This window comes from Lampetra planeri, chromosome 2, assembly GCF_965212315.1.
Source record: "Lampetra planeri chromosome 2, kcLamPlan1.2.h2, whole genome shotgun sequence".
Classification (NCBI taxonomy): Eukaryota; Metazoa; Chordata; class Hyperoartia; order Petromyzontiformes; family Petromyzontidae; genus Lampetra; species Lampetra planeri.
Window position 1 is genome coordinate 22,994,827 of NC_136108.1, and position 27,729 is coordinate 23,022,555.

Consider the following 27,729-nt stretch of genomic DNA (forward strand, 5'->3'; position numbering starts at 1 on the left):
GTACATAAGGGAGATGCGCGGGAGACTCGGGGCTGTTGCAGTGGGGTCTCTGCTTGATATCAATTGAACGTGTCTTCAATAACGTGCCATCTCAAGAGAAGTGTGTCAAGTCGTCATTACATTATTATTACGGTAAGTCTTCGCTACAACGCGGTTCTTCCATTCGGGAAATCTTTTCGCATAACGCGGAACGCGCACCTTTATAACGCGGTTTTTGAGCGGTCAAAGACGAACTACTTTCTTGAGCTGCATGGCTGAGAGGTACAATGAGACAGTACACGGAATGATACAGTAACACGGTGCTGTATCCTCAATTATTAGTCCCACTATCTCACCGCGTGTCCGTACATTGTTTCTCGACAAACATTATCATTACTAGATTACTTATGGGAAAATTGTTTTCGCTTAACACAGGAACGCATCGACCGAGTTAAACGAGGAGTTCCAGTACAGCCGATTGCTAAAAGCTCAACTACATGGTGCTGTTCATAATCAACGTTTTTGGGTTTAGATCGCGTTATTCATAAATGTGTCGTAACCCTCCACCACCCGACACGGCCAATCAGTAAAAAAGTGTCACGTTGACAAAAGACAAATTAGTTCACTGCTTTAGCCCACCGGTGTGTTGAAGCGCAAAACCACAACATTTACAATTTGAGTACGACGTTTCGCTGGTAATTGCATCCAGCATCATCGGGCAATTCGCCAGAATGGTGAGGCTCTGCTTTGTCTCCCGTTCTTATAGAGAGCAGCAGCAGGGTGACGTCATCATTAACTCATCAGGTGCAAAGATTTGAGGGGGGAGTTATTGTAATTATATACTAGATTAGTAATCAGGCTATTGTTACGATGCGAGTTGGAGATTAGTAATCATTTGGAATGTGTTTTATTGTGATTATGCTACATTAGTAATCAGTTAGTGTTTGTTTCCCTTATAAGGAATTGTAATGTATCTTATTTAATAATACGCTTCCAGGCCGCACTAAGCCTGTAGCTGTCTGAGCGATTAAAGTTATTTCTGTTTCTCTCAATTTCAATCGATTCTCTAATTAGTCTTTGCCAGTAGTAACTAGTTTTACACAAAGATATTAAACTTAACCCTAATGATATTTTGGTGAGTTTTGATGTGATTTCACTATTCACTAAGGTTCCAGTGAGCGAGTCGCTTAAATTACTTGATACACTGGTAAAGAATACAGGTTTACCAAAAGATATTTCGAAACTCGCAGACCATTGTTTAAATAACACTTACTTCTTATGGAGAGGCGAATTCTTTAAACAAAGGGAGGGAGCAGCAATGGGCTCTCCTTTATCTCCTGCTATAGCAAATTTGTACATGGAAAACTTTGAAACCAGAGTACTTGCCTCGAGCACATTAAAACCATCCTTTTGGTTTAGATATGTGGATGACACTTTGGTTGTCTGGCCACATGGTAAAGACACACTTAACGAATTTCTAAATCATCTCAATGCACAAAACCCGGCCATTCAGTTCACCATGGAAATGGAGGTGAATAACACACTCCCGTTCCTGGATATTTTACTTGGGCATGGCCTAAATGGTAACATAACACACAGCGTTTACAGAAAGCAAACGCACACTGATGCCTATCTGAATGCAGATTCGCATCATCACCCAGCTCAGAAATCCTCTCTTATCAAGACGCTCATACATCGGGCTAAAACAGTGTCAGATGGTGAAAGTCTAGTGAGAGAGATTAAACATGTTAAAGAAGCACTAAGACAGAATGGCTACAATAATGCTCAAATTAACAGAGCACTAAATGCCAAATCACGATCGCAAAGCAACACTGCTGAAAGCGATCAGATTATTAAAACAATAAAAATACCATTTACCTCAGGAGTAACTGACAAATTAGCCCGTGTTTTGCAAAAGCAAAACATTACAGTAAGATTTGGTACAGTACACAAAATTCAACAACTAGTAACGTGCACTAAAGACGAATTACCTAAATTATCAACAGAAGGTGTATATCGGATTAATTGTGTATGTGGCAGATGCTATATTGGACAGACAGGGCGTAACGTTAGTGTAAGACTAAAAGAACACCAGAGAAATATTAAATTATCACAAACACAACTGTCGGCAGTGGCAGAACATGCATGCCAACAGGGACACTCAATTGATTTTGACAACGTTGAAGTGCTGTGTATCAATTGGTTACTACTGGCAAAGACTAATTAGAGAATCGATTGAAATTGAGAGAAACAGAAATAACTTTAATCGCTCAGACAGCTACAGGCTTAGTGCGGCCTGGAAGCGTATTATTAAATAAGATACATTACAATTCCTTATAAGGGAAACAAACACTAACTGATTACTAATAAAGCATAATCACAATAAAACACATTCCAAATGATTACTAATCTACAACTCGCATCGTAACAATAGCCTGATTACTAATCTAGTATATAATTACAATAACTCCGCCCTCAAATCTTTGCACCTGATGAGTTAATGAGTTAATGATGACGTCACCCTGCTGCTGCTCTATATAAGAACGGGAGACACAGCAGAGCCTCACCATTCTGGCGAATTGCCCGATGATGCTGGATGCAATTACCAGCGAAACGTCGTACTCAAATTGTAAATGTTGTGGTTTTGCGCTTCAACACACCGGTGGGCTAAAGCAGTGAACTAATTTGTCTTTTGTCAACGTGACACTTTTTTACTGATTGGCCGTGTCGGGTGGTGGAGGGTTACGACACATTTATAAATAACGCGATCTAAACCCAAAAACGTTGATTATGAATAATATTGGTCGCGAAAGCTTACGTGTTAAACTACATGGTGCTGCACTCTCATCGTAAATGGAGAAAAGTCATTGAATAAAATGTTGCGTCAAAGCACCACCGTTCGCTTACTCGTCTAACTGCGGCGCGCTGGTGCAGGCGCGCTGGTGCAGGTGCAAGCACTTACGTCAGGCAGCAGAGTGCGGTGCAGTGGGAAGTTGACGGCCGTCTCGTACATGCGCCCTGCATCCAGTAAGCCCAGGATGCGGTCTGGGCTCGGCAGCTGCCACAGCGAGCGGCCGAGAGTGCGCCGCGTCGCGTGCAGGCTCACAGCCTCCGGGCCCCACATCAGCAGCCTTCGCACACGCACACACAAAGGTCCCCAGGAGTAGCACCTATGAAGGCCAGCACAGTACACGAGGGGGTGGGTGGCCAGCACCACACCCAGCTGCTTTGTATTCCCAGTGGCGATATTTACGCACTGCACCAGGTACTCATTTCAGGCTGAGTCGACCTAGGGGAGGCCCATGACCAGTTCAAACAATCGTCACTGGTATTGGCCGTGAGTAGGATTCGAACTCGGGTCGCCAGGTTTGTAGCGTAATGCACAAACCGCTGCAACACCAGCCACACACACAGCCACACACACAGTGAGGTATACAGAGAGATTATAGACATAGGTACAACAAATACAGACACATAACAGCCGCCCTTCACAACTAAGTGGTGATGACGTAAACAAGGCGCTTATGCCATGCTACGTGCACTTTAAGGCCACGTGAAGTGTAAAAAGTTCCCTAGCAGGAGGTCATGGGACAGACCCAGGTGCCATGGGTTAACTGACTCAGATGACTGGCAGATGCACCACCTGTGGCACCCTACTTTGCCAACTGGCTGTGTTTGAACTGCCTGGCACTCCGCTAAGTGGTGATGACATCACCCTCGAGCTACAGTGCTTGACGATTGAACGGGGCAGTTATTTTCATGTCCAAAGTCACTCTCACAAGTGTGACTATCCTCATCCCAAAAGGTGTTTTTATTAATTTATTATTACTACTACACCTGCTCGCTCAGAAAAGCCTCACAGAGTCTCTAGAATATGAATATATAGTCTCTAGACACTTTTCAGCAGGGTTCTGCAAAGTTTTTGCAGTACGAGGTGTTGTTGCTGCTGTGTAATTTTAAGGAAATATTCAGCATCTTGATGCATGGCCAATACCAGTTACATTTTATGGGGGGTGTTTTTTCAGCTATGGGAAGAAATCGGAGAACTCGGAGGAAACCCATGCCAAACAGGGGGAGAGAGCACACAAACTCTACACAGAAAGGCATACGAGAGTCAGGAATCGAACCCAGGGACTTCTTGCTGTGAGACACAACAAGTGTTACCACTGCCCCACCAGCCCTGCCTCCTAGGATCACAATTCAATTCGAAAACAGTGTTTTTTTACAATCTCGCTTCCAGTCTCACCTGAACATAACAGCACATTTGCGAATGTATTACATAATCGGATGCTGCCGTGGGGTCAAGGTGAGCCCGCTGGACTCACAATCCAGAGGTCATCATTTCAACCTTTGGGCGAGGCAGTTGAGACAATGGCAAAACACGTCTCTTAAATTCCTACCCCCCCCCCCCTCTTGTGCCCACCCTGCGGTGTCGAGGGGTTCAAAGTGAGTCGCTTGGCATGTTGCGTGCGGTGCGGTAAAGTGTTGGGTGTGTGGCGGCAATCACCTGAAATCCAGCAGACTCAGGTTGTTATTTTCGTAGATTCGCATGAGCAGCAGCAAACACTGGTCTGAAAAAAACAAGGCAATACAAGTGTTATGTAGGCATAATCGTTACTGCATTACGCGTTTAGTACAGCAAACCCTTGCCCATCACGTATCTGTGTACAGTACTGTACACTATAGGAATAAAAATCGTGGGTGGCTGAACCTCACTGCCTCCTCACTGGAGTCGGAGAACACCATGTGACCTGAGACCCACGATGGGCCGCTTGAGAGACAACATGGAGAGAAGACGGCACCGTGTATTCTTCCGTGGCAGCATCATAGCAAGCAGTGCAGTTATTTTATGTTATACCTACGTGACTTTACCGAAAGAACCAAAGAGTACAGTTATAACGCGTAAATGAATTTTGCGGTCAACTGCGAATGGGTGAGCCATAGGGGCCCGACTGGTGAATTGTACCTCAATTATATCTATGGAACCTTTTTGCGAGTATTAAATATGATAAAGCTGCTCAAACTCGAGATATTCATGCTTTGATACTGGCATTGCCTTTGTAATGTTCGCCTTGTGGCATTCTCTGGTCTAACACAGGTGAGACAAGGCCATAAAGAAGGCGCTGTCTGGTGTAGGCAAATCAGTTATTTTGTTATTTTCTTTGAACCTATCTACGTGACTTTACCGAAAGACCCAAAGAATATGATTAGGCCAATCAGTTTCAAAGAAAATGCATATATCATCAGAGAATTTCGATTTACAGCTTTCGTGACTGCAGGGATTCATCAGAGAATGTTTGTTTGCATGTTTTGCCACACAAAAGGTATCTATTTGGCATTTGACCACCTTAATACCTCCTGTTTTATTGCCAGAAAGGGTTAAACCTATTCTCATCTGTAGCTCAATTAATTTGGTGACAAACCGCAAAACTGCAATAGCTAAACCCGCGAGAGGGAAAGGTTTGCTGTACTGTGGCACTCCATTGGGCCGAAGCACGCAAATCCTCTTGAGTACGGATGGATATCAGTGGGACAGGATTACGCGAAGCATTTTTTTTTCTTTTCTCAATTTGATTGGAACTCTCGAGTCGGGGCACCATCCTTGGCCAAGTTCTCCAAGTGCCATTACAATCCACGGAAATTTGAAACTACGCAGGTGAGTCTGTGTGTTAAAGGGTTTACATCAACTCCACATCGATGCCGCTAAATAGCGCACAGCGATGTAGCTGTGACAGACGCGGAGGCAAAGGGCATTGCTGGGATTAGTATTGTCAACGCAACAGAATCAGAATATGTATTTATACTGGAGGAATCTGATGAGCTATAAAGTTATTTTCACAGATGTCCAGTAAGGGCGGGTCAGAACGTTACAACAAACAATACAAAAACACGATAGCAGTGCAGAGTATAGGAAAGGTAAATATTTTTATTTTACCAGGTTAAATCCACTGAGCTAATAGCTTAATTTTCAGAAGCAACCTGGTCACAAATGATATTTCAACAAAGTGGCTTAACAGGTTTAAATCTCTATAGCACGGGTCAGGGGCTCCTGAGTAACCGCTACCACCGGAGTCAAGATGTGCGAAGGGGACTCCGTGCGATGATGAACCATCGTAAAATGCGTTCGTTATCATTATTTTTAGCTCGCCAGTGAGTGAGCAGAAGCAATGGCCAGTTCAGCGCTTGCTAGCGTGACCATGTCGTTCGTTTGGCCTTTGTCGGGTAGCGGAGGGCTCTTACTTGCAAAAGTTAGACTAAATCGTTAGGCGGCCTCGCCCAAGTCAATTCTGAGTTACTGTATTGGCTGCGAAAACCTACACTACGTTTCGAGTGAAATAACGGAGCCTCTACCTGTCTCGCTGAGAGTCGCAGTGTAGGCTCCAAGCAGCAGGGCGAAGTGATGGATGTCACAGATGTTTGGACACTTCTGGACCAAAGTAAATAGCAACTTGACCAGTGCACCTGTGAAGCAACGATGATGACCGACGTTTATTATTATCACAATACTTTAGCGCAGTTGGTACAGTTGGTATTTGTGCCGTTCTTAATTGCGATATGGACATCACCGCCACTAAGTGGTGAATAGCGATATCTGCTGTTGTTGTTGATGTGGGTGGGTGAAAGGGAAGAGGGAAGCAGGGAGGCAGGGAGGCAGCGAAGCAGAGAGGCATGGAGGGAGGAGGCATGGAGGGAGGAGGCATGGAGGAGGCAGGGAGGGAGGCTGGGAGGGAGGCAGGGAGGAAGGGAGGGATGCAGGGAGGGCCCCATGCTACCTCTGGCCGGCTGCTCCCCGCTCAGCAGGCTGGGCAGGAAGAGCGAGTGGCCCGTCACCATGGTGTGCAGCACGCCGGGAGCGAGCACCGTGGAGCAAGATTCTATCACCTTGGTAACAGTTGCCAGGGTTACAGGATCATCATAGCGATGCCTGCACACACACGCACAAAAAAAGATCCCCCTATAGCAAGTGTTTTTAGCGATTACCTATGAAGACTGGCACAGCACATGAGAGGGTGGGTGGCCAGCACAACACCTGGCAGTCTTTGTTTCCCCAGTGCTGATGTTAATGCACCGCACCAGGTACTCATTTGAGGTCATGTTGAACTAGGAAAGGCCCAGGACCAGTTCAGATAATCATCACTGGTGTTAGCCGTGAACAGGAATCAAACTCGGGCTGCCGGGTTCATAGTGAAGCACACTAACCACTGTACTACCACTCCTCACACACACATGTGCAGTACACACACACGGCGCAGCACATACAACACAAAGATCCTCGTTGAACCTTTGATGACCATAGAGTCAAGCTTTGTTCATGAAAGCCAATTACGGCTAATATGGCAAATGGGAGGGTAAAGTGGCTAGCACCGCACCTGGTCACCCTCATCTTCTGAGTACTGGGGCTAACACGCTGCGTCGGGAACCCATTTTGTCCTCAGCCAACCCAGGAGAGGCCCAAGCCTGATTCAGACACCACGTCTCACTCATGGCTGGGAATAACAATAATAAATTAGGCATTAAGAACAGCATTCACTCTGTCTTACTTCAGGGATGTCTTCATAAATATGTTCCACAGCTTTGCTGGAAGTTCCACGTCTGAGGCCTAGGGTAGGAAAACGCTTGAATGTGAGGAGGGTAGTGGGTAGCGTGTGGGAAGCAGGTATCGCGGGTACTGTGGGCGCGGGTGCCAAAAATGATCTCACAACGTCCATAAAGGCTACACATAGTAGTAGGCTCTTGTGACCAATATTATTTATTCAAACATTTTTTTGGGTTAACTGAAATAAACACAAAAACACAAGCCAAACGTGCTCTGCACACAACACAAAACCACACCAGCGTTCACACTACTGCTTCTGCACACAACACAAACACCGTTAATTGCACGTCTATTGATGTCACTATTGATTAACTGTGACAAACCCAACCAGTAACATGTGTAGTGAGTCCAACTGAGTCGCAGACGTTGTCTTGGGAACAACACTATTTATTTCACCAACTCAACATAACATAACACAACCTACACTTGGGTGTTGAATGCCCATCTATCCACGCTACGGCAGAACTAGTCACGGTTCGCTAGGGCTGGTACTATGCCCAGTAAGTGGGCTACACATAATGCCAACACATTATCTGCCGTGGCTTCGTAAGCCCGGCACCACACAGTGACATTCAGTCACTACACATGTACTGCATAATTTCATAATAACACAATCAAGTACAGTTTATATGAATATAACCCCCCTGGGATCTTTACACTTGGTAAGGTGCACAGTGAGAACATCACCTTCCTCTATTTAAGACCAGAAAGAGGAAGAATTCTTCACATGTCTGGAAATCGCCTGCCGATGCTGTTGTTATAGTCACCGGTGAAACATCGTTAACTCTAAACGAAACTAAAAACGAAACTATATTATTTTACTAGGTCAAGCGCACTGAGCTATATAGCTCTTTGTCAGAAGCGATCTGGCTACAAATGATATCCCAACGAAGTGGTTTATCACGTGAAAATTTATAGCAGTCAAATACTATAAACGCATTTTTCTAAATTTGGAGGGTAAAACCTGGGGGACCCGGAAAAAAAATCCACACGACCTTGGGGAGAGAGAGACACACAAACTCCAAATATACAGGCATCAGGGTTGTGATAGAACCCACAACCTCCTGTATACCAGGCGAGGTAGTTAACATCTCGATACATTAAAGAAAAAACGCATTAAAGAGAAAACATGCTATGTGAAAACCGCACGTAAAATGGGGATTCACTGTCCAGTACCCACCAGGAGTTTCTGAAGGCGGTTGAGAACGTGCGTTTCAAAACATTTGTCGCGCTCTTGTTTGCCGCTGAACGTGGTGATTAAACAGCGGACACAGGCCTCGGCCACGCGATCTTCGACACCGCGGAAAGGGCCGGGCAGCAGGACGTCCACCACCTCCCACCTGCACGCATGCAGCCACGCAGGGAGGAACGCACGCGTCCATCGCACGGAACGTGGTGCTTCAAGCTCGCCGCAACGTGGGCACATTTCACCTGCCAGACAATAACACGATGAAAACAAGAATAGGCTTCTTTACCTTTTCTGGAAATAATACACGAGGTATTAAGATGTTCAAACACCAAATATCCACCTATCGCAAGGCATCGAGTCTGCATTAACCACGCACAATTATTCTGGTAAACATGTAAACACACATGCTTTGATAATGTAACAACATATTTAATTCTAACATTTATCAGTGAATGCAGAGAAGCTACAGATACATAATAATGATCATAAAAGTTGTCCTGTACTCGGAAAATCCCCATCGAAATTCAAGCCTCTATTGAGGGAGGTTGCGATTTGGGGCATTTGTTCCAATTCCTCACACGCTGGAGGAGACTCGCACACCCACAGAACACCCACAGGTACGTGGGGACATCACTCGAAATCCTAACAATGCCTCCTCCTGTTCACACCGTAGCCCAGAAGCTGGGGAGTGTCACGTAGGGCCTGAAGTCACAGGCCTGTAGGCGAGTGGTTTCGAAGATGATCCTGTTGATTGCCTTGGGATAAGACCATCTCCGTTCTCTGAAGCCACTAGGATGTAAGTTAGTAGTAGATGGAAGGATACAAAACTTGAGGTTCATCACCAGATCTGGAAACATCACCAATGTATTTATATGGATGCATTCTATCAGGCCAGATGAATATTTTATTCAAAACTCATTAATAAAGGAGTTGGTAACTCTAGAACTCTCTTCTCTACCCTTGAGCAAATGCTGAAACCATCAACTGGTGTTAACCACAATGTTTGCAGTGCTCAATATAATGTTTTTTCTGGAGTCCTTTGATTTAATTGAGAGTAATATTGTTTGCCCTGTTATCACTGAGCTTCAGCTGACCTCATCGTGTGTTCACAGGCTCGTTTGAAGTACGTTTACCCCACCAATCCCTTCTTCTTTTGTTGTCTCGATATTCCATATTATGTGTCCATTAGTTTTGTTCCTTAGTAGACACCTCTCTTATCACTGGAGTAATGCCAGTGTCACTTGAACTGGCTTCTATTTCACCATTATCAAAGCCAGGTCGTGACTCCAATGATATGTTAAACTACAGGTCGATTTTACACCTCCCATTTCTGTAAAAAAATCTTAAAATGTGTGGTAGCTCAGCAATTACAGGATCATCTTACAAACCACTACATATGTGAGCCATTTCAGTCTTCGTTCAGGCCACTGCACAGTACTGAGACAGCACTTGTTAAGTCAGTGATATTTTCATGACCACTAATTCGGGCTTATTTTCCATCCTGGTGCTGTTGGATCGTAGTGCAGTGCTCAATACTGTTGAGCATCATGTTATGCTCAAGCGCTGCGAGACCCTGGTTGGCATCAGTGGTGCAACTCTTGACTGGCTTAGCTCTTATCTGCCTCATCAGAAACAGTTTGTTACGTTGGGAATCCATACATCTGAAACTCGCCCAGTTGTCACTGGTGTCCCCCAGGGGTCGATTTTAGGGCCTTTGTTATTTTCCATCTATATGTTGCCACTGGGAAGCATTTTCCATCGTCATGGTTTCAATTATATTTTTTATACTAACGACATCCAAATATGTCTGCAGACTAAGCCTGGTAATGATGGGCAGGGTGTGGATGAATCAACATTTCCTGAAGCTTAACCGTGATAAGGCTAAGGTCATGGAGTTGGGTTCTCCTAACCTGCTTCATCAAGTAAATTGTTTCATTATGATGACTGATGATCATCTAAGGTACGGTACCTCGGAGTAATTTTTGATTCCGCCTTGAATTTTGAGTGTCATGCAAGGAATCTAACGTCTCCTTTCACCTGCAAAATATTTTACGCATTCGATCAATTCTCTAAATGCCAGATGCTGAGAGACTGCTACGTGTTTTTATTTAATCAAGACTTGATTACTGTAATGTCCTACTCTTTGGCTCTTTCGGTAAAGTCACATAGGTAGAAAAATAATAGATCACGACGTTTCAATCGCAACACAAGCAATCGTTATCAGGTGGGACAACCACAGCAAGAAAAGACTGCTGAAGTAGCCTCCTTCAGCAGTTTATTTGTATTTTTCTACCAATGTGACTTTACTGAAAGAACCAAAGAGTATGAATTCCTGCAGTCACGAAAGCTTCAAATCAAGATTGTAATGCCCTGTTTAGTGGTGCAACACGGAATGTTTTAAATCAGTTGCAGCTTGTCCAAAATTCTGCTGCCCGGGTTTTGTGTGGCGTGAGGAAATATGAGCGCACATCACGCATATTCTTCGGTCCCTGCATTGGCTTCCAGTAAAATACAGGATCGAATTTAAAGTTCTTGTATTGGCCTTCAAGGCCCTGAAAGGGTTAGATTCATGAAATCTCGGAGATATGCTGAAACTGCATGCCCCTGTTCGGCAACTTCAATCCTCCAAATCTGGGCACCTGAGTTGACCAAGGATAAATCTGTGTTCAATGGGTGATCGAGCTTTCAGTAGTCAGATGCTTCGTTTGTGGAATGTCTTGCCTCAGTCTGTGAAGTTTTTAAGTCTCGTCTTAAAACACAGTTATTTTCTATTTTGTATCTGTCTATGTAGGGTTGTTTTCCCTGTTAGTTTTATTGTTAAGGGTTTTTACTGCCATTATGTTGTCAAGCATTGAGAGGCCTTGTGTGAATGGCGCTATATAAGTTTTACTACCACCACGCCTGGCGCTACCCAGAGAGCACCCTGACACTTATTATTGTGCTTTTAAACTAAAAATATTTTATTTTACCGGGTAAGGTCCACTGAGCTATATAGCTCTTTTTCAGAAGCGACATGGCCATTACAAATGATAGTTCAATGAAGTGGATTATAAGTGGAAATTTATATCAGCAGCCAAATACTCTAAACGCATGTTGATTATAAATGTGGAGGAAAAAACCGGAGGACCTGGATAAAAATCCACGCGACCACGGGGAGAGAGACATGCAAACTCCAAATATACAGGTGTCAGGGTCGGGGGATCGAACCCACGACCTCCTGTATACCAGGCAAGGTAGTTTACATTTCACCACTGTGGCACCCCCAATTTATTGCATTAACTCTGGAAAACCCCACCGAGTCTCAAAATCTTTATTTAGCTCAAGGCCCACTTAGTTCCTCTTAATTTCTTCCCGTATCCTCACAAGTGCTCCATTCGTTATTTCGATTATAATTATTTTGATAAAATTACGTTTGATAAAACATTGTTTAGTTTAAAAAAATAAGTATTTCTGCGTTGCTGCTCCATTTTCCGGAATACTCTAACCTCCAGCTTGGTTCCCTCCCTTTCACTCCCCCACTTTATTTCACTACTAGGCCAAAACACGGAGCTTACTTGCACCTGCACCTAGAATGTTTTCTGGCGCCTCTTGCTCCCACATGTTCGCGCTGTGTTTTTCGATTCACGCGTGTTTGTGTCACTGTTCGACTAAAACATAGAGCACCTGTTCCTAACTTTTTTCTGAGTCACGTGTGTTTTGTTCATGACCGTTATTCATTTGTTTGCTGTGCAATATTCCTCAAGGACCCTTCTGTACTCGTTCTCTGCGAAGTCAATGTTTGTATCTCCTGTTTTGTTGCTGCTGCTGTAGCACACAGCAGCACAGAGCTCCCGTGTAAAATAGCTGGGCAACTGGTGAAACAGAACCATCATCCATGTAACAAATCAAATAAACTACATTTCTGGGGGGTCCTGCCAAGTTATCGCAGAAAGAGGTGATGTGCTGCTGCTGTGTGCAAATGTAATTGAGTTGTTTGCAGGCAATTTTGCAGTATTGGGATGTTTGGCCGAAACCGGTTACAATGTATGGTGGGGTTTTTGTTTTCGCTTTGGGAGAAAACCAGAGAAAACTCATACAGAAAGGCACTTAAGTCGGGAATCGAACCCAGGTCCTACTTCCTGTGAGGCACAGGTGTCACCACTGTACCAAAACCCTGCTGTCTAAACCCCGAAGCACGCCGTTCATTAATTAAAGTTTGTTGAGCCGGTTGGCCAGGATTGGTCACAAATCTAGCCCACTTGTCCTTCCCCCCACCCCTGATTAGTACGGTTGGCTACGTATGGTGCAAAATAAGTTAAACGTTACAACTATTATTATAACTACATTTTTTTTACAAGGTAAGGCCCACTGAGTTATGTAGTTATTTTTCAGAAGCAACCTGGCCACAAATGAATGCTCAATGAAGTGGCTCATCATGTGGAAATTAATAGCAGCCAAATACTCTAAATGTATGTGGATTCTGAATGTGGAGGGAAAAATTGAAAAACCTGAAGAAAAATCCACACGATCACGGGGAGAACATGCAAGACTCCAAATATACAAGCGTCAGGGTCAGGACTGGACCTACGACCTGCTGTATACCAGGCGAGGAGGTAGTTAACATCTCGCCACCGTGTTGCCTACAAACATACACCCAGGCAAATAAATGGAGAGCAGCACGGCTGAAGTGTTAAGAACCTAACTTTAACAATAACATATGTAATAATAATTAAGAGACAAAAATGAATCCAAGTACCGGGTGAAGCTGGGTAGTACAGCTAGTACTGTTATAAAAAATGAAAATGTAAAAAATGTAAACTTGTGGGCGCTGCGCGGGCATTTACCAGTCCACGTGCTCGCCGCCCTGCAGCCGTGCCAGGAGCGCAGAGAGGAACGACTCCCAGCCTCCTGCGCACGACGCCACGATGGCACGCCGGGCCGCACCGCCACAATCACGCTCCGGCAGCAGCAGCAGGCGTGCCAGCAGCGCCGGTGAGCCAGGCGCGTCGTCGTCGCTGTCGCCCCCCCATAGCACCGGCCACGCCAGCGGCAGCAGCGCCCTCAGCGCCGCCTCGCCCACGTGCGCTGGACACACGACACGGCCACCGCATTTGTTGGCATGGTCCGTCATCATCGTGCGTTCATCAAGCCACTTTCCTTGCAGATACTTTACATATCTGTGTGTGTTACGTTGTGTATACGGGCAGTCCTCGACTTATTGGTTATGTTCCTGAGAGCCATTCGTAAGTCAGTTTGTTCTTATCTCAGAACTCACTATTTAGTTGTATATACGGTCAGCGTCATACAATGTGTTATGGTTCAACCAAAACGGGAAGCATTCTTTAAACACATAAATACGATTAAACGTTGTAAATTTACACGAAATATTGTAATAAAATGTGGATGTTCTTAAGTCTGACGTTCATATCTCGGGGACTGGCTGTACACAGCCAACCCTTGTCCATCGCGTGAGTTACGGTCTCGAAAATAGCCGCAATGGGCAAATCCGTGATCCGCAAACTCGAAGGGAAATGGGTAACATAGGGTTTGGTTTACGGTCCATAATACGACACCCACTCCTTTTGTTTTATGTTCCCTATGTCAACCCTAACATTAAAGAGGAAGTGTTTTGAATGTAATTTTCTAGTGTTAAATATAACTTGTACGGTAAATGTATAGAATTAGTGTACAATACTGCACAAGTATCGATGTAAAGCACTGTACACTTCAGGAATAAATATCGTGCGGATGAACCTCACAGTCTCCTCACTGGAGGCTGGGAACACCGCGTGGCCTGGGACCTACAATGGGCCGCTTGGGAGACAGGAAGGAGACAAGATGGCGCCGCGTGTTCTTCCGCGGCAGCATCATCGCGAGCAGTGTAGTTACGACGCGTACAGGAATCTCGTGGTCAACTGAGAATGGAGGCCAGAAGTGTAACTTGCACGAGTGACCTGGGGTATTAGTCTGCCAAGAGGCAGCGGATATTGATACTGCTGTATGTAATCTCAATTGAGTAATTAGCAGGGTAATTTTAGAATTTAGAAAATTTGGACTGTGACACCGGCACACAAATAGCCTACTTTTGCGATTTATGTCATGGGATCTTTAATGTCCATTGTGAGGCAGACGGCGCATCGTGTTACTACAGTTACTAGACCCGCAAAATTAATCAGGGCGGCCACTAAATTCCAACCGTGAACCTCTCCAATGAACAGCAATCATGCTACTGCTCGGCCATGTCAACCGCCTTATCAATTAGCCAAGCTCTGTGGTCCTCCATATATATACATGTATAAATGCATTCCGCCAATTAATACATCGTCAATCCATTGCTTGGTCAAGGACTCCCTACAGCTGACACGGAACAAGGAGGCCCCCACCATACTTCACCGCACTCGTCGGCGAAAGGAGCCGCCACGTCACACACGTGCACCAATGGAACAACAATAAATTCCATTCGCCACTAAGTAGCGTGACGTCACCACGGCGCTTGTGCCGGGCTATTTGCACTTTAAGGCCATGTGAAGTGTCGAATGCCCGTTGGCAGGAGGTCATGGGACAGACCTAGGTGCTGTGGGTTGACTGAGATTCCTGGCCGATGCACCACCTGTGCCTCCTACTGGCATAGTGCACACATGCGCGAGTGCAGACGAAGCGCGGGGAGCGAATCCGGTGGAAGGTGCCATTTATCGTCTCACCGGGGCGGCAGGGGTCTGCGAGCTCCACGTGGGTCAGGTATGCCTCCAGCAGCTCCCAGAGGTTCGCGCGGTGCTGGCGCAGAGCCTCGACGCCGCCGCCCCGCAGCGCCCACAGCTCAAAAGCCGCTCGGTGAGAGCGCGAGCACGCCACTAGTCCCGCTGCCAGGTGGACCGCTTCGGTCTGACGCACGCGAACAAGCAGACGGCATGCACGGAACACTCAGCTCAGCAGCGGCTTCCGGCGGGCGACGCGAGACACAAGCGACGCAAGTTACGCGAGTGATACGAGCGACTGACACAAGGGCTTCCCTTGTGTCAGTCGTGGCGATGCTGGTGGTGGTGCTGGTGGTACTCGTACTCAGGAAACTGTTTAAGAATTTTTGTTTTACCTGCGGAGTTGTTAAGAGTCCAGAAAATAGCAGTACACCAAGTGGATTCCTGATGTATTTTGTTCGTTGAGAACCATCTCCTCTCGTACGTGAGATTTCTCTGGGTACGCGGTTTATTGCCACTTGCAAACACAACACTTCGAGAGGGGCATTGAGTCTACTCTTCCAGTGTGGTAACAATTTACATCACAACAGCGGCCTTCATTTCTACTTATTTTGCATTATTTTTTCACGCGGTTATCAGCAACTCGTTAGAGAACTTCGGAAAGTTCTAGCCTTGAGCGCGGCCTTCAAATAACGCATTTTTGCTATAACAAGGTTTTTCCAAATAGGGAAAATTTTTTTCACTACGTGGAAAGCGAACAGTCAAGACGCAGAACCAACACCGTCATAATTCGGTTTCTGAGCGGTTGATGATGAGCTACTTTTTTTAGCTGTGCGGCTGAACGATAGAGTGATAGAGTACGCAGTATGATCCAGTAACGCGGCAAGTGTACCCTCAGTATTTTTTCAGTGTGTACATTGTATCTCGGCAAACTTTATCGGTACATAATTTATGATTAAATGTTTTCGCTTCACGCGTTTTCGATTAACGCGGCACTTTTCAGGAACACATCTACGAGTTGTGCATTTAACGAGTACCCGCGTGACAACACCAATAAAACAACAGCAGCAACGTACTGGCTGTGCCAGCAGGGAGCCCGGCGTGAGAAGGCCACCCATGGTGTGGGTGGGGACCGAGGCGACCGCCACGGCGACGCTGCCGCCGCCGCGGCTCAGCAGGGAGGATGCGAGGGGCGCCAGCAGCTCGCTGCGCCTTGACCTCACAGCCAGCGCCAGCACGAGGCGCACGTGTGCCGCGTGCAGCACGGAGAGGTCCTCGGTCCCGAGGCGCTCCAGCAGCGCCGCCAGGGTCTCCCCGAACACAGTGAGCCCCACTGCGGCGGAATCCGTGCCGTCGCTTTTCAGAGACCGCCGCCGCCGCTGTTTCCCCTTCTTCCCTGTCGCTCCTCGGACTTCAGCGGCATCGCGCCCTCCGTCCGGCGTTCGTTCAGCGCGATCTCCCACGGCGTCGGCGTCATTGTTGTCATCCCCGCCGATCCACAGCGAGCGCGCGGGCAACCGCAGCAGCAGCTCGACGAGATTGTTGACGTCGCTCGTGGGCAGAAGGTGGCGCAAGCCACGGAAGTTCGCGAGGACGGCGGCCGCCGCCACAGAGGAGGAGGCTGCGCTCGAAGAGACGACGGCGGCGGCCCCGGCCACAAGGCGCCGCAGGAAGGGGCCACACAGCTCGCCGTGCTTGCCCACGGCTGGGGCATCGAGCAGCGTGCACATGAGGGAGACCACCGCGTTGGTGAGACACTCCGCAGGGCACGCAGAGCCAGTGCCAAGGGCGAGGCTGCCGCTGCCAACGGCGAAGAGATTGTGCAGCGTGGGGTGCTTGAGAACAGTGGCCACAACGTCGCGCAAAATCTGGAAAAGGATTTCCAAAAGCAAAAACGCTGTGAACGTAAATCCACGCTTAATGAGCGACGTTCTCGCTACATATTTTACTTCAATGCAGTTTTTCTGTTACGGAACGTTTTTCGCTAAATGTACACTACGCCCACTATAATGCTAGTCTGGCGCGCGATGGACTACTCGCTATAACGCGAGTCCAGCATGTGACAGACTTATTCACTATAACATGAGTCAAGTGTGTCACAGACTTCTTGCAATAATGCGTACGTAGCGCATGAGGGACTGCTTTTCTGAGCAGCATTGTTCGGTGATGCTGGCAGCTGGTGTTATAGTACTGTAGTACTGGCACTGTAGTACTTCAGTACTTGCACAGTAGTATTGTAGTACCGGCACTGTAGTACTGATACTGAAGTATTAGTATTGTAGTGCAGTCTGTATTCTGGTATCTTTGTGTGTGTAGCATCATCTCCCTTATCTATTTCACTCTCCATATCTCTCTTACACACTTTATATTTAAATAAATGACTGCCACACATATTTATAAACATAGAAATACTAGATAAACACAACACATTTATATTTTTTGTAAAGCTCCTTGGAATAAGGCGCTATATAAAACTATATAAGATAAAACAAATTCCATCAACTGCAGATTCTTCTTCATATAACAAACATGTTATGAAATAACAAGCAACTTCGTGACCTTAAAAAAACAAACCACCTCAGAATTGTCCAAATCTTTCTGTAGATTCAGTTTGGAGAAGACGTCCTCCACCAGCAGGTCCTGTTCACTCTTCTGTTCACTCTTCTGTTCAGAGGTCCTCTCAGCCTTGGAGGTCGAGGACTGCGGTGGGACCTCGTCCTCTCCCTGTGTCTCCCGCTCGCTGCGCTCCTCCACTCTCTCAGCTTCACCCTGTTCCAGGACCTCGGCCCGAGAAATAATGCCCAGTAGCAACTGCCCGTACGCAGCGATAACCTGTGGCCCTGTGTCCTGGTCATACTGACAGCAGAGGGGGCAAGGCAAACATGTAACAAACACAACCATATTAAACAAATCCCGGCAGTGTGAGAGCATATAGGTGCAGTATTAAGGCAGGTGACAGTGTGTGTACGGGTACAGCAAGTAAGAGTGCGTGTACGGTATGGCAGGTGAGAGTGTACAGGTACAGTAGGTGAGAGTGTACGGTACGGCATGTGAGAGTGTGTATACGGTACAGCAGGTGTGTTTATGGTACAGCAGGTGAGTGTATAGGTACAGCAGGTGACAGTGTGTTTACGGTGCGGCATGTGAGTATGTGTACGGTACGGCAGGTACCTCTAAGAAGCGCTGAGTGACGTGCTGCAGGTACAGCAGCGTGTGTTTGGTGGCTGAAGTGAGACGCGACGCCGGGATGTGGGTGGCGGCACGCAGTAAGGCATCGTGGGAAGAGGGCAGCAGCAAGTGCTCATGCCGTCCCCAGCAGAGGCGCTCCAGCAGCTCGCCATAAGCCTCCTCCTCCGTCGGTGCGTCCGCCTCGCGTGTCTTCACGCCGACAAACTGGGCGGGTGGCGCACGCACAGCCGGGGTTAATGCAGCGTGCACGCACAAAGAAAAAGATCCCCAATATAGCCTTAACAGACCGTTGGGGCAAGTGTTGTCAGCAAGTAGCACATATGAATGTTGGCACGGCACACGAGAGGGTGGGTGGCCAACACCACGCCCGGCCACCTTTGTCTCCCCCAGTGGCGATGTTTACATATCGTACCAGGTACTAATTTGAGGCTGAGTCAACCTAGGTGAGGCCCAGAACCTGTTCAGCTAATCGTCACTGGTGTTGGCCATGAGCGGAAATCGCACTCGGGCTGCCGGGTTCATAGCGCAGCATGCTCCCCACACACCTACACACGGCGACGGGCCCAGCGGTTGCGTGATCGCTGATCGTTGCTGCAGAGCTTCACAGTTGGAATCCAGAAGGCTATCCTGGTTAATACTGCGGTGGTGCGCTATTAACTGTAAATTACTATGTGCCATCCATTCCACAGTGGACATTAAATATCCCGTGACGTCGTTCGGAATGAGTAGGCCATTGTGTGCCAGCGTCGTGGTTCAGGATATGGGACTGACATTTCAAGGAATGTGACAGGTCTACAACTCTTACGAGGAGCAAGAGGCGGAGGCTATGCAAATGGAAGTGGGAGAATGGTGGAAAATTTTGCTAAAATATTTTCCAGTGTGAAGTTGATGGGGTATAACCAGGTGAGCGAGAGTCTTGTTTGCAAAAGTGACCCGGGTCACCAAAATGACAAAAGCAATAACATGACAAATGGGGAAGACGGTGAGCGAGATGTTTTTTGCGCATGCGCAATTGTGAGGCCGTACCAGCTCTTCCCTGGCGCTCGCCGGCACGAAGGGCGTGTAGTAGCGGTGGAATTCTGCCATGGCGGATAGCGCGGCACGCGGCAGGCACCTGTCCCCCTCGCTCCGAGCATCGCTCAGCGGTCGCTGCAGCGCCTGCAGCGCGAGCACCAGCGTGAGGGGCTCCGTCTGAGAATGCAGCACCTCCTTGAGCGTCTTCGCCAGGTACCCGCACACCGCGCCTGCACCTGTGCGTGGTGGTGCCACGACATGGGTGACCGCCAGTTAAACGGGCACAGGGCAACTCAGATATAATTGCAGCTGCTGCTGTTGTGCAAAAGGGCAGGCGTGCATGTGTGTGTGACTGCTTGCTAACAGCACTTAATGCCATATGGGGGGATCTTTGTCTCCGTGTTCCTGTTAATGTGTGTGCGTGGTGCTGGGGAGCGGTAGTGTAGCAGTTAGCGCGCAGCACTACGAACCTGGCGACCCCAGTTCGATTCCCGCTCATGGTCAACACCATTGACAATTGTAATCGTCACTGAACCAATCCTGGGCCTCCACGAGATCGACTCAGCCTCAAATGAGCACCTGGTGCGGTGCGAGACGAAGGTGGCCGGGCGTGGTTGCTGGCCACCCACCCCCTCGTGTGCCGTGCCGGCCTTCATAGGTGCTACTTACCAACAGCACTTGCTCCAACATTCTCAAAAGGCTATATGGGGGATTTTGTCTTTGTGCGACATGCCACTCAGTGGGAATCTGCATAACGTACGTGGAGGCTATCGGCCTCCGCGTATTTTGTGCGGATCCCAGTGGTGAGATGTTAACTACCCCACCCTGACGCCTGCTGTATATTTGGAATTTGCGTATCTCTCCCCGTAGTCGCATGGATTTTTATTTGAGTCCTCTGATTTTTCCCTCTACATTTAGAATCAACATGTGTTTTTGGTTGCTATAAATTTCCACATAAGCCACTTCGTTGAGCTCTCATTTGTGGCCAGGTCACTTCTGAAAAAGAGCTACAACAAAAATTGTTCAATGGAGTTGGCGCAACGTTCCCGATATAGGACCACAGAGCTTGGGGAATGGTTTATGCATTCCCACAGCTCAGAATCTCAGAAAAACTATACGCGCCGTCACAAATGTTAACTTGACGACAAAGCGCAGAACGTGAGCAGGCAGCTGCAAACCTCGCTTCTGCAGAGGCAGCAGCGGCAGTAACAGCTGCAGACTGCAGGGAACGAGGGCGCTGTAAGGGAAGCTGGCGGCGATCGCGTCCTGGGGGAGAGGCTGTTCCACGCCCTCACCGCCCAGCTCTGCGAGAATGCCGGCATCAACGTCGCTGCCTGCGGGAGGACATGTCGCTCATTCGCGTTATTGCGGTGACGATGACGCTCGTTCAGCCCAGGGAAGCCTCAGATCAGAGCTCGCTGATCACCGACGCAGAGCAATCGAGTTTGAAGTCCTTGTAACGAACGAGCGATCGGACAATTGAGAGTTGTGCATGCACCGCAAGCAACTCCACACGAAGCATAGCACAGTAAATTCCCGTTCAATGCGTGGCATTCATGCTGCGCTTTTTCACTTTCACGTGTTTTTTTTACATTTGTGGAGCGTATGACAGATTCTAGATTTGAAGCTTTCGTGACTGCAAGGAATCATATTCTTAGGTTTTTTCGGTAAAGTCACGTAGGTAAAACATCAAAATTAATGAAAATAAAATAAAATAAAAACAAAAATCACGACGTTTCGGAGGCAACACAAGTCTCCGTCGTCAGGTGGGACCGTCACAGCCGAATTAGCTGCATCAAGTGAGGCAATGATTCAAGAAGTAATCCCTTATAAGCAAGTTGAAGGGGGGGAGGAGAGGGGGGGGGAGCTCATCAGAATGTGGTAGCCAATGAATGGAACGTATCGGGAGGGAGGGGGGCGGGGCTCAAAGACAGCACGGAGTGCTAAGTACAACGCATCGGGAGGGGGAGGGAGCGGGGCCAAAACAATGGACGACGGCTTGGACGCGGTTGCTGCTGCACACGTCAACACAATGGGCAGAGAGGGGGGAGGGGAGGTCTGATACACATGATAGACAAAAGAACGAAAATGCCCATGTTTATACCAATGCTGGCTGAACAATGAAGAGAGCACTGCCAAAAAATAACTGGGGATGTTAACACTCGGTCCAAAAAAGTGTAATTAAGTCTTTTTTGCGTGGTTGATAACATCTTTCCAATGATTACTAAGTTTGTACCGATCATCACGGCAGAAGATTCTTCTGCCGTTGCCGATCATTGCTACAACTCGGTGGGCTCTCATGAAATTGTCTTTTCCGAGACCAAGGTTTTCTGCAAACCTCCCGGCTACCATCAAAGGTTTGTACACGAAGCCATACAAATATACAAACACAGACATAATTTCAACCGTGATGATGGGTACAAACTTAGTAATCATTGGAAAGATGTTATCAACCACGCAAAAAAGACTTAATTACACTTTTTTGGACCATCTTATCTGACAGGCACTATTTTACTTTACTTTACCGAGTGTTAACATCCCCAGTTATTTTTTGGCAGTGCTCTCTTCATTGTTCAGCCAGCATTGGTATAAACATGGGCATTTTCGTTCTTTTGTCTATCATGTGTATCAGACCTCCCCTCCCCCCTCTCTGCCCATTGTGTTGGCGTGTGCAGCAGCAACCGCGTCCAAGCCGTCGTCCATTGTTTTGGCCCCGCTCCCTCCCCCTCCCGATGCGTTGTACTTAGCACTCCGTGCTGTCTTTGAGCCCCGCCCCCCTCCCTCCCGATACGTTCCATTCATTGGCTACCACATTCTGATGAGCTCCCCCCCCCTCTCCTCCCCCCCTTCAACTTGCTTATAAGGGATTACTTCTTGAATCATTGCCTCACTTGATGCAGCTAATTCGGCTGTGACGGTCCCACCTGACGACGGAGACTTGTGTTGCCTCCGAAACGTCGTGATTTTTGTTTTTATTTTATTTTCATTAATTTTGATGTTTTACCTACGTGACTTTACCGAAAAAACCTAAGAATACGTATGACAGATGACTCGCTATAACACGAGTCTAGCATGTGAGGGACTACTCGTCATAACGTGAGTCTAGCACGTTACAGACTACTCGCTACAAAGTGAGTCTAGCATGTGACGGTTTACTCGCTATAACACGAGTCCTGCTCGTGACAGACTACTCTTCTGAGTGGCATGAGTGTTGTTCGGTGATGCTGGGAGCTGGTACTGTAGTACTGCAACTGTAGCACTGCTACTGTAGTACCGGCACCGTAGTAATGGAACTTTGGTACTTTATCACTGCAGTACGAGTACTGTAGTACTGGCACTGTAGTAGTGTATTGGTACTGTAGTACAGTCTGTCTTCTGGCAGCATCTTTGTGTGCTTAGCGTCATCTCACTCAATCATCTCGTTTAGTCGCCATCTTTCTCTCACTGACTTTACACTGAGAGAAATGACCGTCACACATCGCGTATTTATAGAAATACTCTATAAACAAACCACAGCTAAAAAGAAACATGTAAAACAAAGTACTGTCAAATAAATCCAACAATAAAACTACGAGCGAGAATGGCACCCCCACCTTCACCGCTATTCCTTACTGGAAAATTACCCTATCTCAGGAAAATTCTATTTACGCAGCAATTCCTAGGAACACAACCCCCGCGTTAAGCGGGAACTTGCTGTAAACAAGTTACAGTGGTGCCACGGTGGCGAGATGTTACGTATCTCGCCTGATATACGGGAGGTCGTGGGTTTGATCCCAACCCTGACACCTGCTGTATATCTGGAGTTTTGCATGTTCTCCCCGTGGTTGCGTGGATTTTTATTTACGTCCTCTGGTTTCTCCCTCCACAATTAGAATCAACATCACGTGTTCAGAGTATTTGGATGTCATAAATTTCCACGTGATAATAAGCCACTTAGTTGAGCTATAATTTGTGATAGCCAGGTCGCTTCTGAAAAAGAGCTATACAGCTAAGTGGGCATCACCTGCTAAAATAAAAACAGTTTATAGTTTAGTTTACATGCGTCTGCATTTGGCGTGTGGGAGTCGAGGTTTTGGAGCGTCGCCGCCTCTTGAACGAACTCCGACACCTTGTCCAGGTAGACATAGGGGCTTGCCAGCACCTTGCACACCACCTGCACGTACAACAGCCGTGGCGTGAACCATCGAAGACGCGACTCCGCGACTCCAAGACAACACGACTCTTTGACTCAGTGACTCCATGACAACGTCACTCTGTGACAACATGACTCTGACTCCGTGATTCCGTGCAAACAGTGCTAATTTCTGCATGTGCACAAGCGTGTTTATTAATGTTATAAAGCACGTTTGCTCAGGAAAACTTTACCGAGTCTCAAGGCTCTTTTTTAGGAGGGTCCTGCCAAGTTTTTCAAGTAGGGGGCAATGTTGCTGCTATTTGTGTGCGATCCCCAATGAGCGATTTTTTTTATGTATGTTCAACTTCTTTCGCACTGTATGTAGCCAACCGTGCTTATCAGAGGTGATGTGTTGGCCATATCCAGTTCCACTGTGTGCGGGTTTTTTATGCTATGGGAGAGAACTGGAGAACGCGGAGGAAACCCATGCAGAACAGGTGGAGAGAATACATCCTAAATAAACTACAAACTCCACACAGTGAGGTGGATTTGGGAATGAAACCAAGGGAGTTCATACTGTGAGGCACGAGAGTTACAACTGCACCACCACCCTGCAGCACTTGGTCACTACCGACAGAAGTCCTCTCTGGCTCTCTACCGGGATGCGCAAAGGACACTGTGACACAGCCACCTGCTATATCGGTGGCATTGCTGTATTGTTTGTATTTGTTTGTATCACTATTTAACAAGGAGATAATGATAAGTAATAATTTACATTTGTAACATCCTGGAAAACAGGAACAGGGTAAAAGGCAAGAGCAGGGAGGTGAAAGCCAGTTTAGAAGAAGTGAGTTTTCAAGAGACTTAAAATAAATCTAACGACTCTGATTGCCCATAATAGAGGTTTTTGCGTTAGATCGCGTCAATATATAAATTCTATGGGAACCTCATTTGCCAGTAAAAATATGATAATTGGTTTTTTACCCTTCTATCTGGCAACAAAACTGACACCTTTTTACAAGGAGTCATGTTTGCATAGACCGCAATACCTGCAGTCATAATACAAACAAAAGACATAACTCTGATAATGTGCACTGTCCTTGAAGTTGATTGGTCCACACCCGAGACAGCTTTCCTTAGAGCCTAGTCTCACATGGGTTGGACCAGATGACGCCAAAAGGCGCACAACTCAAAGACAATGCACCATCAGAGTATAAGAGCTCGGGGCAAGCATCTACACTATGGGAACCTCATTTGCCAGTAAAAATATAATTGGTTTTTTTACCCTTCTATCTGGCAACAAAACTGACACCTTTTTACAAGGAGTAATGTTTGCATAGACCGCAATACCTGCAGTCATAATACAAACAAAAGACATAACTCTGATAATGTGCACTGTCCTTGAAGTTGATTGGTCCACACCCGAGACAGCTTTCCTTAGAGCCTAGTCTCACATGGGTTGGACCAGATGACGCCAAAAGGCGCACAACTCAAAGACAATGCACCATCAGAGTATGAGAGCTCGGGGCAAGCATCTACACTATGGGAACCTCATTTGCCAGTAAAAATATGATAATTGGTTTTTTACCCTTCTATCTGGCAACAAAACTGACACCTTTTTACAAGGAGTAATGTTTGCATAGACCGCAATACCTGCAGTCATAATACAAACAAAAGACATAACTCTGATAATGTGCACTGTCCTTGAAGTTGATTGGTCCACACCCGAGACAGCTTTCCTTAGAGCCTAGTCTCACATGGGTTGGACCAGATGACGCCAAAAGGCGCACAACTCAAAGACAATGCACCATCAGAGTATGAGAGCTCGGGGCAAGCATCTACACTATGGGAACCTCATTTGCCAGTAAAAATATGATAATTGGTTTTTTACCCTTCTATCTGGCAACAAAACTGACACCTTTTTACAAGGAGTCATGTTTGCATAGACCGCAATACCTGCAGTCATAATACAAACAAAAGACATAACTCTGATAATGTGCACTGTCCTTGAAGTTGATTGGTCCACACCCGAGACAGCTTTCCTTAGAGCCTAGTCTCACATGGGTTGGACCAGATGACGCCAAAAGGCGCACAACTCAAAGACAATGCACCATCAGAGTATGAGAGCTCGGGGCAAGCATCTACACTATGGGAACCTCATTTGCCAGTAAAAATATGATAATTGGTTTTTTACCCTTCTATCTGGCAACAAAACTGACACCTTTTTACAATTAGTCATGTTTGCATAAACCGCAATACCTGCAGTCATAATACAAACAAAATACATAACTCTGATAATGTGCACTGTCCTTGAAGTTGATTGGTCCACACCCGAGACAGCTTTCCTTAGAGCCTAGTCTCACATGGGTTGGACCAGATGACGCCAAAAGGCGCACAACTCAAAGACAATGCACCATCAGAGTATGAGAGCTCGGGGCAAGCATCTACACTATGGGAACCTCATTTGCCAGTAAAAATATGATAATTGTTTTTTTACCCTTCTATCTGGCAACAAAACTGACACCTTTTTACAAGGAGTCATGTTTGCATAGACCGCAATACCTGCAGTCATAATACAAACAAAAGACATAACTCTGATAATGTGCACTGTCCTTGAAGTTGATTGGTCCACACCCGAGACAGCTTTCCTTAGAGCCTAGTCTCACATGGGTTGGACCAGATGACGCCAAAAGGCGCACAACTCAAAGACAATGCACCATCAGAGTATGAGAGCTCGGGGCAAGCATCTACACTATGGGAACCTCATTTGCCAGTAAAAATATGATAATTGGTTTTTTACCCTTCTATCTGGCAACAAAACTGACACCTTTTTACAAGGAGTCATGTTTGCATAGACCGCAATACCTGCAGTCATAATACAAACAAAAGACATAACTCTGATAATGTGCACTGTCCTTGAAGTTGATTGGTCCACACCCGAGACAGCTTTCCTTAGAGCCTAGTCTCACATGGGTTGGACCAGATGACGCCAAAAGGCGTAAAAAACCAATTATCATATTTTTACTGGCAAATGAGGTTCCCATAGTGTAGATGCTTGCCCCAAGCTCTCATACTCTGATGGTGCATTGTCTTTGAGTTGTGCGCCTTTTGGCGTTATCTGGTCCAACCCATGCCTCAGCAATCCTTCCCCCACCCCCAAATTATGCAAGAGCACAGGAGGGTGGTCAACACATCTACACCTCTATATAAGGAATGAAACAGTAAGACTTCTCCACAAATCTGGCTGTCACCTGATTAAGCTAGTTGTAATTACTGGCGAAACGTTGTACTCAGATTGTAAATGTTGTGACTAGGCTCTCCAACACACCGGTGTGCTGTACTAGTGACGAATTGGCATGTTCTGTTTACGTGACAACCCTGACTAGTTGGCTGTGTCGGGTGGTGGCGGGTTTTAATGACACATTTATATATTTACGTGATATAACCCAAAAACTTCTATTATGGATGATATTGGTCGCGAAAGCCTACGTGTTAAACTGACTCTGTCTTGTTAGCAAAGGCAAAACGTCGTTTCAAAACTTGGGAGCTGCACTGGCAAAAGCCCAATTCCTCCAGTAATAAAAGCCTTGACCTTGAAGTCCTTAGAAGAAGATGATCTGAAGAACCCAGGGACCTCGTTTTAGAATATAAACATGGATCAGTTCCTGGAAACATTGCGGGGCCAACCCACTGAGTACCTTGTAGGTCAGCAGCAGGGTCTTATAGTCTACTCGATACTGGACAGATATCCAGTGTGAAGACGAGAGAGAAGGTGTGTGATGTGCTCACAGAACACTGAGCGTGTAAAGAATCTAGCAGCTGCATTCTGAACGAGCTGGAGTCTACCCAGCACCTCACTCGGAATCTCGAACAGTAATGCGTTGCAGTAATCAAGTCGGGCGAACACAAAAGCATGAACCAGTCTAATCTAGATTTGAAGTTTTCCACTTCAGCAATTGTTTCTTGCTGTGGT

At 46.7% G+C, this 27,729-nt stretch overlaps 1 protein-coding gene across 1 annotated transcript in view; it reads right to left on the bottom strand.

Annotated features, from left to right (window-relative positions):
• The window catches only part of LOC144730113 (nucleolar pre-ribosomal-associated protein 1-like), a 60,277-nt gene that overhangs the window by 13,702 nt on the left and 18,846 nt on the right, over positions 1–27,729 (bottom strand). The window contains exons 18-31 of the mRNA XM_078610683.1: positions 23,681–23,795; positions 20,821–20,976; positions 19,655–19,878; positions 18,611–18,832; positions 18,017–18,295; positions 16,516–17,307; positions 15,446–15,626; positions 13,589–13,829; positions 8,757–8,916; positions 7,521–7,579; positions 6,753–6,904; positions 6,331–6,441; positions 4,487–4,550; positions 2,942–3,110 (exon numbers count right to left, since the gene is read on the bottom strand). Of these exons, the coding sequence (XP_078466809.1) occupies positions 2,942–3,110; positions 4,487–4,550; positions 6,331–6,441; positions 6,753–6,904; positions 7,521–7,579; positions 8,757–8,916; positions 13,589–13,829; positions 15,446–15,626; positions 16,516–17,307; positions 18,017–18,295; positions 18,611–18,832; positions 19,655–19,878; positions 20,821–20,976; positions 23,681–23,795 (2,925 nt within the window). The remainder of the gene's footprint in view (positions 1–2,941; positions 3,111–4,486; positions 4,551–6,330; positions 6,442–6,752; positions 6,905–7,520; positions 7,580–8,756; positions 8,917–13,588; positions 13,830–15,445; positions 15,627–16,515; positions 17,308–18,016; positions 18,296–18,610; positions 18,833–19,654; positions 19,879–20,820; positions 20,977–23,680; positions 23,796–27,729) is intronic.